The following is an 11774-nucleotide window of genomic DNA, read 5'->3' on the forward strand; positions in this document are numbered from 1 at the left end:
CAATGCAGGTATGGAGGTGATTGGTGTATCCAGACGCCTAATATATGCCTTTCCATAGTGTCCCACAAGTGCTCTATGGGATTGATATATGTGAGAGTTCGGAGGCCAATCGATATGCTGGAATTCAGAACTGTGTTCTTCAAACCATTCCTGCACATCAAGTGCCCGATGGCTCGGTGCAGTGTCATCTTGGAAGACACCATCGCCGTTAGGGAAAAGTGTAACATAGCGGGGTGTACACAGTCAGCAAGCAGTTGACGATAGCGGAGACCACTTATATGTTGTTCCACATGCACCAGGGGTCCAAGTTCCTGCCAGTGAAACATACCCCACACCATACAACCGCTTCCACCAGCCTGCACTTTTCATACCATGCATGATGGATGAAGAGCCTCATGTTGTTGACGCCAAATCCGTACACGACCATCCACGATGTGGAATAAATAACGTGACTCATCCAACCAGCACACCTTCTTCCAGTCTTCTAACGTCCAACTTGCATGCTCTTTGCACCAGGCGAGTCTTTCACGCCGATGAACCTTGGTTAGCAGAGGATACCGTAGGGGTCATCTGCTGGTACGGCCCATACGTGCGAGTGTGCGACGCATGGTCATGCCAGATGTTGTTTCGGGTTGGTCCACGTTGTATTGGGTAGTCAACTCTTCAACAGTGCTGCGCCTTTACGAGTCGTCGGACCCGGCGCTCACCTCTAACATCAACCTTTCGCTGACCTTTTCAGTTTTGCCTTCGGGTCGTTGTTTGACCATTTTGACGCCAGTCCTGGTACACTTTAACTACGGCGGCTCTCGAACACCCCACCAGTTCAGCCGTTTGGGAAATCGAGGCATCAGCTCGTCGAGCACCCACAATCTGTCCTTTATCGAAGTCCGATAAATCCTTCCTTTTACCCACCACGCTCGGAATTTTACTACCTACAGAACCACTGACACCTTGTCTATGCTACGTAGGTCGACTAACTCCGGACTCTCTTACCTCACGTGGTCAACGGGTCGCATTCAGTTTTCATAGGGGTGGTCATAATTCAGTGATAATTCAGTGTATATATTTAATGAAAGGTTGCCCATGCTCAAGCTAAAACAATGTTCGCAAATTTGAATTGAAGTCACGTGTGGCTCTGATGCTGCTGAATAAAAAATATAGTTATAAAAATAGCCGAAAGAAGGCCGTTATCTTAAAGCATATACACATGCTTTAAGTGAAGTGCGGAGTGGAAGAATTACCATATCAAGCTGTTGCTCGATGGGTAAAAGCATTTTAATAAGATCTTGACAGTGTTGAATGACAAGTCTTTTAGCGGTCGATCTGCTACTTGAAGAATACAAAGTGCAGTTTACTGCATCCCTATTGAAAACTGACAGACCGTGGACGCATCTGCCAATAACCGGTTCTGGAAGTCAGATTAGACCAGAATACTGTTCTAGTACTGTTATACCACTGGGAGGATATTGATATTTTTCACTTGCGCAATATTACAGCAAGTTCAGATCTTTGCCAAATGAAAGCAGAACAAAATGTTATCACTACTCAGTAAAGGTGATACATCCCCTCTTCGCATTGTTGAATTAGGAGAGACATCGGGCTCAGCATGCAAACCTGAATTGAAAAAGTCGAAGCAGAGTGTGGCGCCATAGAGTCTATTTGTACTGAAAAGGATCTAAACGTGACTAGAATGAACACGAGGATGATGCTTATCATTGCTACAGGAGTAATTTGGCCGTGGTAGACCTTGAGCCAAAAATATTCCTCTCCAACAATGACTGCAAGGACACCATTCTTCATCATGCTGAGGGACAGTGATCGTCAAGCACAGTAATACTGCTTGCGCCCTCAGTGCTATCTGACTTAAATTGCGTCTAGAATGAATACATAGCTACTTCGCCCATTGCCTTCCATGACGATGCCATGGAGGTAGCTGTCAAGCAATATATGCACCGATGGAACTAAAGGTGATGTCTGAAAAACGCTGAAGCATCCGCCATATTCAGAACCATTTCCCAAAATTAAAGAACTCTTCTGAGGAGTCTGCATTTAGGAGGCACTATATCTTACGTGCACGGGTAGCCGAGTGGTCAGGAGCGGGAGTGCAGTAACACACGCTCCTTGAGTAGACCGGGGTTCAAGCCCATGACTGCTGAATACGGTCGATCTGCCAACCCGCACTGGACCAGCGTGGCAGGTTATGGTCCATTTCCCTCAACATGAATTGTTGAGATGGCTTCCATCCTCAATGGGTTGATAATGACTGCAATTTACCTTTACATCTTAGGTGCCACAGGCCGGTCTGTTTGTCTCTTTCTAGTTATAAAACCCCGCTCTGCAGTTAGAATTCCCTGGATAGTTAGCACGGTAGTGCTGATGAGAGTTGGATATATTGAAGAAATGTCATTAATTGTATTTGATTCACTGCTTGGATTTTCTATTTCGCACATAACGTTAAAATTATTAGATAAAGCCGTTTCAATAATTATATAATCTCTGAACTCATTAATTAAAAGCGAAAAATAAATAAATCAAATCTAAATTTTAAAAAAATCTTATGATTGGGGTTCTTTAAATTTAAAGAATAATACTGGTATAGATATCATTGAACGCAAAATATAATTTTAAAAGGTGCGCCATCAAAATAAAATACTCTGTAATATATGTTACAGTCCATCCCTTTGTTCTGTAGGCTATTTATCAGGTAGAAACTTTGATATCAACAGAGTAGCATCCCCCACAGCGGACAAAGTAATTCAAGGTTTCTTCGCATCGACTTTAGCATAAGAATAAGAAGTATGAGTAATTAGTTAAGGAAATGCTGAGCTGTATGAGGATCTTTGTGATGGAAAAAACCACGTTTTGATGGAAAAACTTTTCAAGGTTTTCCAACTTTTTAATCAAATGTCATTTGTATATTCCATGCCGCCCCCTGTTGTTTTTTTATGGGAATTTTGCATTTGTACATAATTCCACTACTCATGTCTTGCAGTATCTGCTACGGTTGTCAAATTTTTAACTTATAGAATGCAAGACTTGCGGTTATGCATGATCGACTTCCCAAGCATAAAGCTAGGGGAGATTTGTGTGCGCACATATTACATGGAACCATTTTTCATGACATGGTAACTTGGCAGTAGCGGAAATGGAAACGCGCTCATCGATGATTATTCACCTGTGGCAGATACGTCGCACAGAATGGGAAAGTAGGAACTTTGGGGGAGGGTAATGCGAAATATTTTCGATTCAAGGAGAGAAGAATGTAAAAATGAAATGGAGAAATACGTAGGGCAGTAATTGTAAAACAAATATTAAAGTTAGAAGAGCAAATTGTTTGTAGGCATGCGAGAGTAAGAATAAAAAATAAAATAAATTGCTGTTTTATACTCTGGGACCACCACCACCTAAGGTCACAGGAATTTTCAAGATAGATTACAAAGATACTACCGTATTATGTATAGTGATAGACATAATCGATTATATGCAAATTATCTGATTATTAAATCGGTATAAGTCCATTCTGTCCAAAACTGTATACTTGTATATGTAATCTAGAACAGAATGGAATTTTTGGAATAATACTTTCCTCTTACACTTCCTCCAGTAGATGCGGGATTTTTTGTGGTTTCACCACCTTTACGTGATTTTAGGAGACTGCTGTACCCATAGGACTTGAGCTTCTTCCTATGTGTGCTGGAAATATTACATTTAGTTTAGTACGTGTATGGTTGGGCCCGCCTCTTCGTGGCATGGACGGGTACTGGGAAGCAGCATTCCTAGTAGCAAAGCTGCCAGAAACAACTAAACAACACAACACACTATGCAAACATAGCACTACACTCATTTCTGGCCATTGTACAGAGTTTTGTGTATCATCACAGAGAACCATTGCGGAGATGAAGTAACGTTCAGGGGCCGCCTTATGTAAGACACAATACATGTTTGTTTATGAATTCCATAAAACAAACCTGTTTGTCCTTCAAAGAAGACTCGATAGTATGAATGGTTCTGTGTAAAAATTTAATTCTGATAAAAGCGGATCGCTGCCTGAAAATTTAAAACAAAATAAATTTAGACAGATAGATAATGGAATAATATGTTGCTACAGTATAGTTAGTTCAATTTAAATTGGTAGACTACCTTCAGCATTTAAACAAGTTACGAGCTCCTCCGTGGTGCGACTAATAAGTATTTTAGAAGAAAATATTAAAATCGCGTGAGCTCATGAAACACGAATGGAATAAATAACAAACCACGCCACTAATCATTTGTGCCACTATGGAGGTCGAGTGCAACATTATAAATCTTTATTGTACTGTATACGAAATAAGAATATACAATTCTCCTTTCTCGGAAAAGAATGGCCAGGGGATGTCACATATTCTAATTACAGGGCTGCTGATATTTAAGTCTCTGAGCATGCGAATTCCGAGTTTTTTTGTTTTAGGTGTAAAATCAGATTCAATATTACTTAAAGAGACAATTAATACAATGGAGAGTGAAAATTAATACTGTAAAACTATTTATAATTAATAAAAGCTAATTTTAATTAGATGGACAGCCGACTTACTGAAGAAACTCCATTTGCTTCGCTGGTGACAGTCGTCCAAATAGTGAAAACGGTCAGTGAGGGTCTGTTAATGGCCAAGAGGGTGTATCCTACAGAATCGTTCTCCAAGATTTTGCAGCTTATACACAGATTTCCCATAGATTATGTTCGAAAATGATACTCAGAACAATTCGATTTCTGCTGTAATTGTGATCTCATAATTTTTTGCTCAACTTAACTTTAAATAATAACAAGTCCAGTGGTGCTTCTGATCGGAGGGCAATTATATTTAAATTCAGCTCATATGGCCCATTTGAGTCCAGTGAAGAAATGATAACGATTTCTCCATTGATCCTATTTGCTATAGAAACTTGATGATGGGTGATCTATGTTTTATGGAATTCTGTATTTGTGAAGGACGATTTGGAAAAAGCTTTTTCTATCAGTTTGAAAAGACAGCATTACTTTCGCTATAGGTCTACAGTGAGTTACAAGAGTTAGTGAGGAAATATTGGGAAAAAAGTACAATTCTATAGTATTCCAAGGTAGGAAATGTTGCCGAGCTAGAATTTACATTCTCTTTATTTGTTTTTTGTATTTTATCACATTAAATTCTTGTATATGTGAACCAATTGATCCAAAAATTTCAGAATAAACTGTGGGCCATCTGGCGCTGTAGTTAATGACAGTGAGAAGGAACTGATGATTACAGTCGGTTGCCTGTTCGGTAGCAATTACAAAATAATCTCTAGTTCGTTTTTTTTTTTTTCAGGCAGCGAAAGCCAGGGATGAGCCTACACAGGCTCAAGGTCTGTTGAAATCGGTCATTAGGATTTAACGAATCGGGAAAATTACCAATTTGAAAGATGGCTTACTTTTTTTCAATGGTAGCATGAAGGAAAGATTTTTTTAATTGAGAAGCTTCCCTGTTGAACATTGCTGTGGTTCTTGAACTTTCTGAAGATTTCTATTTTTGATGCTGTGGAATATTTTCGATTCAGTTAATGCGTAAAATATGGGCCATTGCTTTTTTCCAGCTACCGCTTGACACATCATGCTGAGTACTGTCTGCCGCAGGCTATGCACCAAATCGCACTGGTTATAACCCATGGAGTTAAAATCCGAGAGGGTCACAATGGCCTATGATTCGACATGTGTAGTCATCCATTCCGATTTTATAGTTTCATTACGGGGCTACTATAATTTAGGAATTATAACTCTAGATCTTGTTGCTACGATTTTTTTTACCTAAAATTGGTACCAACAAGATCTTTTAGAATCGTACTTCTCTGTTATACCTCTTTTGTGAAAATTTGGCCAAGGTCATCACAGGATGTCCCAGCATAGACTTGCCTTTTGTCTACTAAATTATTCAGTAGCGAAGAATGATTTAATAGCAACCATACCGCCCAGACTAAATTTCCATATCACTTGGTCACTTCACTGTTCGAGATGATACCTATCTTTCCAGCGTTTACGTTCTCTGCTTTCAGAAGGTAAAGACTGGAATTGATTAGATTTTGCCATAATCTGAAACTTACTGGATTAACGCTTGGAGGAATTCTTAACGTATTTTAATACGCAGCAAGTAGATTGGCCTACTCGTTATATTCAAACTACTGGCTACGCATTTGAGGCAAAACTATGCATAGGCAGTAGTTTTGTCTAAAATGCGAGTCTCCCCAAGTTAGTACGTGTTTTTAAGTCATTGTGGAGTTCTTGGAGAACTCCACAACACCCTTCGAACAGCGTACAGGCAACTAGCTCTTGCAGATTCTTTTATTCCTTGAGCATCCTTTTAACATTTAGAGCGTATAAACAAAAGACAATTGATACAAATGGCTGCAACGGTTTAGATTTATCTATATTCATCATCAACTTGACACAGAGCAAACAGAGAAATACGTTTCTATGTTTATCTACTACGTTCGCTGTTCGACCTCTGGCTGTCCATCTGCACGCACCCACTGTTGTTTCGACTGTCAGATCATAACTTGTTTGTATTGGTATATTTCCTTCTATAACAATATTTATGTAAAGACTAGACAAATGAGAATGTATATGACATATTAAGCATAAACATTACGACAGCCTAACCAAGAATTTCATTACTGCTATTATAGTCTTCAAAATCAGTCTTCACTGATTTTCTACAAACTGTGGGAAATGAAAACACGCCTTTCATGATTTTATTTAATTTTCCCAAATAAAAATGACAAAGTTCAGTTAAAAGTGGATGAAACAGAAAGTTTATTTACATATCCCAGTTTTCTTGAAATAAATTATTTTTGGTCTCAAATGAATTTTCTGCTATTTTTCATTTATGTATTATGTCTCTATTTTGAAAAGCAGCAGTAATTTTCCATCATGTTTACATTCCATTTTCCTTCCAGTTCTTTTATCATCTTAATGGAAATTTTCGTTCTGTTCCTCGTCGAATGAACCAAGTTTATCTAGAAAAAAACGTCTGGGGCAGTGCACGAAAAGAAATAATAATAGAGAAAAATCATCTTGCATCCTAATTATTTAAAAACATAAAGCTCATCTTGCATCCTAATTATTTAAAATTCTTGGACATATTTTCAACGATACTTCCATAATTGGTATCTCAAGAAGTTATTAACAATACTTCTGAAGCCAATCTGTGCTTAATTTCCAACTGAGGTTATCTTCTCTTTTGAAGTGCGCTTATCATTGAACTCAACGAAAAATGTCTTCTGAGGCGTGCATCAGATGTTCTTATTTGAAAAGATACTTAAATCAATTACCGCTTTTGTCTAAAATCTTTCCAGTTGCTTCATTAATCCTAATAGGCTGTCTACGTAGCCACTGCTTCTTTGTAAAATGCTAACTTCGTGATCAGCTGTCCATTTACATGACGTAAGAAACATAACATTAGTATTAGTAGAAGCATACGATGCAAGAAAGCAAGCTTATGCAGCATCAGCCAAAAAAAAAAATAAAAACCCTCCCATTTCACCGTTCTAAATGCCTGTCCAGCTCAATCTTAAATTTATTTAGGTTATCAGCTTCCACAACAAAAGATTAATTTGAATCTATGCCTCCTCAGGTTCTTCATCTGAGCAAGAGGAAGAATCCCATCAGCATTCAGCTTGCTCAACCGATTCAAGGCCTTATACACCTCAATCAGATTACCACTCATGTGCCTACTCTCCAGGCGCTCCAATTTGCAGAACTTAAGCCTTTCTTGGTAAGATCACCCCTTTGTTCCCACCACCAATCTTGTTGCCCTTCTCGTTCCAGCAACGGTACATCCTTCCTAAAATGAGGCCTCCAGACCTGTACACAGTACTCAAGGCGTGGCCTGACCATTGCCTTGTACAACGGGATAGTCACCTCCCTGTCTCTGCTAGCAAAATTCCTATATATCATTGACAAGACTATGACCTGCCCTGGCAGCCCGTCTGCACTGCTCGGCGAACTTCATATCTGACTGCACAATTACCCCAGGTCTTTTTCACTTTCCACTTCCCTGAGTGTAGTACCACACAGTTGGTAGTACGTTTCTCTTGGGTTACTGCTACTCACGTGCAGTACTTTGCATGTGTCAATGTTAAACTTCAGTTACCACTTCTCAGCCCATTTTTCTAACTTATCTAGATCCAGTTGGAGTAGCATACTGTCTTTACTGTCGACAACCTTTGTATCATCTGCAAACTTGGACATCAAGCCTGATATACCTTCATCAATATCATTGATGAATATACAAAACAACAATGGACCCAGCACCGAACCCTAGGGAACTCCACTAACAACATTTGTCCACGAAGATCAGTGTCCATTGATTACCACTCTGTCGTCTCCCGCTCAATCATCCCTTTATCCATTGTAGCAACTTACCCTTACTGCCACACCTCTACAATTTGTACAGCAGTCTTGCAACAGTATCAAAAGCTTTCCTGAAATCCAAGTATATGATATCAAAATTAATTTTCACATCCAGTTCCTTTGTGACCACATCGTAGTATCCAATCAAATTGGTCAAAAAAGACCTCCCTTTAACAAACCCATGCTGTGTCTTTACTATTACTGCAGTCTTGTCTAAATGATCCTGCAATGCTTCTTTAACCAGTGATTTCATTATATTCTCCGGAACACAAGTTAAACTAACAGGTCTATAGTTACTTGTGTTCATGGGGATCTCCCCTACACACTCCTACTCTCATTTTCCCTTTCCCAGTGTTTAATCACATCAAACTAACTCAACATTGCACTGTCCACCAACATCAATTGGATGCACTTCCTTAGATTTTATGTGTTTCTTAACTAACAGCATAACCCCTCCTCCTTTCCTGTCCTGTCTATCCTTTCTGTACACACATTGCATTCCCCAAATTCCAATTCTGCACTGCTTATGTGTGTGTAACACCACGTCTCTGAAATCCCAATAATATTCGCCTTTGATGTCACTTTAGGATTACCCGATTGCTGAAGCAAAAAAAGTACACAGTCTTCAAGTCTGAACAAATTAGATATTGTCCTTCATACTCGATGTTTTAAGAAGTATGAGGTTATTCATGTTTTTATTTTAAATGAATCGAAGGCTCAACTGGGAACAGACGTACTTCTTATGAAAGGTAACATTTTCATGCGTTAAATATTTTCTTAGTCCCAACAGTAAGAACAGCCAATTTCGCTTTCGTTGAAGGAGGCTTTAAGAGATTCAAGACCAGGCGCTTCCAAGAGGGTGGTGAATAAAAAATTCATTTACCACAGATTTAATTTTAATTAAACAAGAGTGAAAATAATCTAACACCAACTTGCAGTAGTTCGTTGGTAGAGGGGGATTAAGCATACTTCTTAACACCACCTTTGTTACACTAAAAAGGTTTGTCTTTGTCTGGGACTGTTGTAGGAAACCAAATTAAACTGGGCTCGCAATTCTCAGTGACTGGCAATTTGAGGATATAAAAAATAGCAGCCGAAAGCAAAGTAATCCAGTAAAGTTCTCTCAATAACAACACGGATAAGGTGAACTATCTAATACAATAGTGTTTAATTGCTAATCATCTTCATATTGACTTCTGAACTTCACAATATTTTTTAAAGACCAAGCACTGGCTTTTACAGGTCTTTTTTAAAACCCTTCACAAACAGAACATTAACTTCAAAATTTGATAAATGACAGGGTTGAAAATGCTGAGTAAATAACTGTTATCCTGGCTATACAGTGTAATATCCTTCTCTACACATTTTAACCTTGAAAAAAACTAGGTGCGAGTGCTTTTCTGTGCGATAAAAAGGCCCCAATCACGGCTATGATCTTCGCTAAGTGGCTGACGGAAATGAACAGAAAAATGTAGCTTATATTTTAAAAGTATATGGAAGGACCGGCTTTTGAAACTTCCTTTTTATGTGCGATTTTTCCCTCTCCCTTAAATGTTCTGCGCACCAGAAAACTCTTAAGCCAATTTTTTTTTTAATGTGATGCGATCTCATCCCCGTCTTATTGTCTAAAGCCTATTATTAAAAACTGAAAAAAAAAAACCCTTTGAAGTGTTTATTAATTAGGTTATAAGGCTTAAACATTCTACATTGTCTAGACAGAGGACGAATTTTTATTTCGTGCATGATGTGCTGCTTAGTTTTGCTGATAAGATACTTCTAAGAGGCTGACGAAGCGTCAACTGAATTACATGACCAAGTTTTTAGCAATATATCTGAATATTATAAAAAGGTTAACGCGTAATGTTATTTTCCAGCTTAATTGTACATTACTTGCTTCTTTTACTGGTTCAATACTGGCCCCTGAATTAATTCATTAGGAAAGATAATAAATTGAGAAAAATAAGCGAAAATTGAAACTAAACTTAATTGGAAAGTGCACATTATTTTAATTTAGCTTTAGTTACGTTTGCAAAAGGCTATAAAAATGATCTCGTCAATGACGAGATCATTTTTATGGCCTTTTGTGGCCGCTAACTTTCCAAATTTAACGAATCTAAATTTACAAATTTAGATTCGTTAATGGGATGCTATGATTTTTATGTTTGTAAAAAAATTTTCATCCTTAGACTTTGGTTTAACTTATAGTTTAAACAAGCCGGTTTTTGCTTTAGGCTTCATGTATTATTACTGTCCTTGCTTGCAGTGTAGTAAGTTTCACTGCTTGTCACTCTTTAGGAAAGAGTTCAGGTTCGAGTCCCGTCAGAGGGAAAGTGGTTGGTGGTGTATTCACTTGAAATCGGCTAAATAACGCTTCGGTTGAAGAGGACTTTAGAAATTCCTCCAGTCATTGATGGGAATTGAATCCAGCCCTCTCCAAAAGAGTGAGAAGTGGCAAGAACTACTCTACTTTAAAGGAGGAATCTAAAAGCTCCTCATTCAGCAGCCCTAAGAGGAAGTAGAATTTCAACGTCATATGTTCTCTTCCACATTGCAAGTCCATGACAAAAAAAAAACACACCTCAGTAAAATTTCCATCTCACCCAGTTCCTAGTCCCTCTCTTTCAACTTAAAATCCATCAATAGGGCCCAATTATTTACTCCAGATTCTTTAGCCAGCGCAATATGTAAATTAACTTATGAACCCGCTATCTAAACATGTTATACTACGTCTGCAATGTGGCAAAGAGCTTAATTAAGGGAACGGATACAAGTCCCATTAGCTCAGTAAAATATCCCATTCACATACGAATACGTATTTGTAAATAATAGCAATTTCTTTTTATTCTATAAAGTAGTAGTACATCGTATTTACCTGAAAAAAAAGCATAATTATATGCTAATAAACTAGTAATATAAAATAAGCTTCAATTGCATTTTTCAAGAAACATATCTAAAGAAACGTCCAACTCACACCGTCTTAGTGGTCGCTTTAAGACGATAAGCAACATTAGAAACATGTTGGCTCCCATTCCAAGCACAGCGATTGTGAACAGTACCACGGCTTCCGTTGTCTGCGCTGGGTGACAGGTTAGCTTTGTAGATTGGTTAGTTAGATGAGTGGCGTTGGAAGATCCCCCGAAACGAATCACCACATTCATGATCTTCTAAAAGATAAAGGAGAAAAAAAAATCAATGCTTTTTTTTCACATTTCAAAATGCAGCGCTTTATTTACCAACTGATAAAAGGTAAAAATCGATACCTGAAGTATAAAAGAACTTGAAGAATTGCATTGTAGAATTCGATAATGCTCTCTACTTCATTCGAAATCGGCTCTTTTTCAATAGTGACGTGTGATGGTATTTCTCAACATCACTG

At 38.3% G+C, this 11774-nt stretch overlaps 1 protein-coding gene across 3 annotated transcripts in view; it reads right to left on the reverse strand.

The window, feature by feature from the left end:
• Positions 1-11561, reverse strand: part of LOC150091271 (uncharacterized) — a 100456-nt gene extending 88895 nt beyond the window's left edge. For all 3 annotated transcript variants that reach the window (XR_016547540.1, XM_090383034.1, XM_090383029.1), the window contains exon 1: positions 11372-11561. Coding sequence is in view for 2 of the 3 variants with exons in the window: in XM_090383034.1 (XP_090239160.1) it covers positions 11372-11556 (185 nt within the window). In the remaining variant the exon portion in view is untranslated. The remainder of the gene's footprint in view (positions 1-11371) is intronic.
• Between the last annotated feature and the right edge of the window lie 213 nt (positions 11562-11774).

This window comes from Mastigoproctus giganteus, chromosome 1, assembly GCF_048544385.1.
Source record: "Mastigoproctus giganteus isolate SK-2022 chromosome 1, ASM4854438v1, whole genome shotgun sequence".
In the NCBI taxonomy this organism is placed as follows: Eukaryota; Metazoa; Arthropoda; class Arachnida; order Uropygi; family Thelyphonidae; genus Mastigoproctus; species Mastigoproctus giganteus.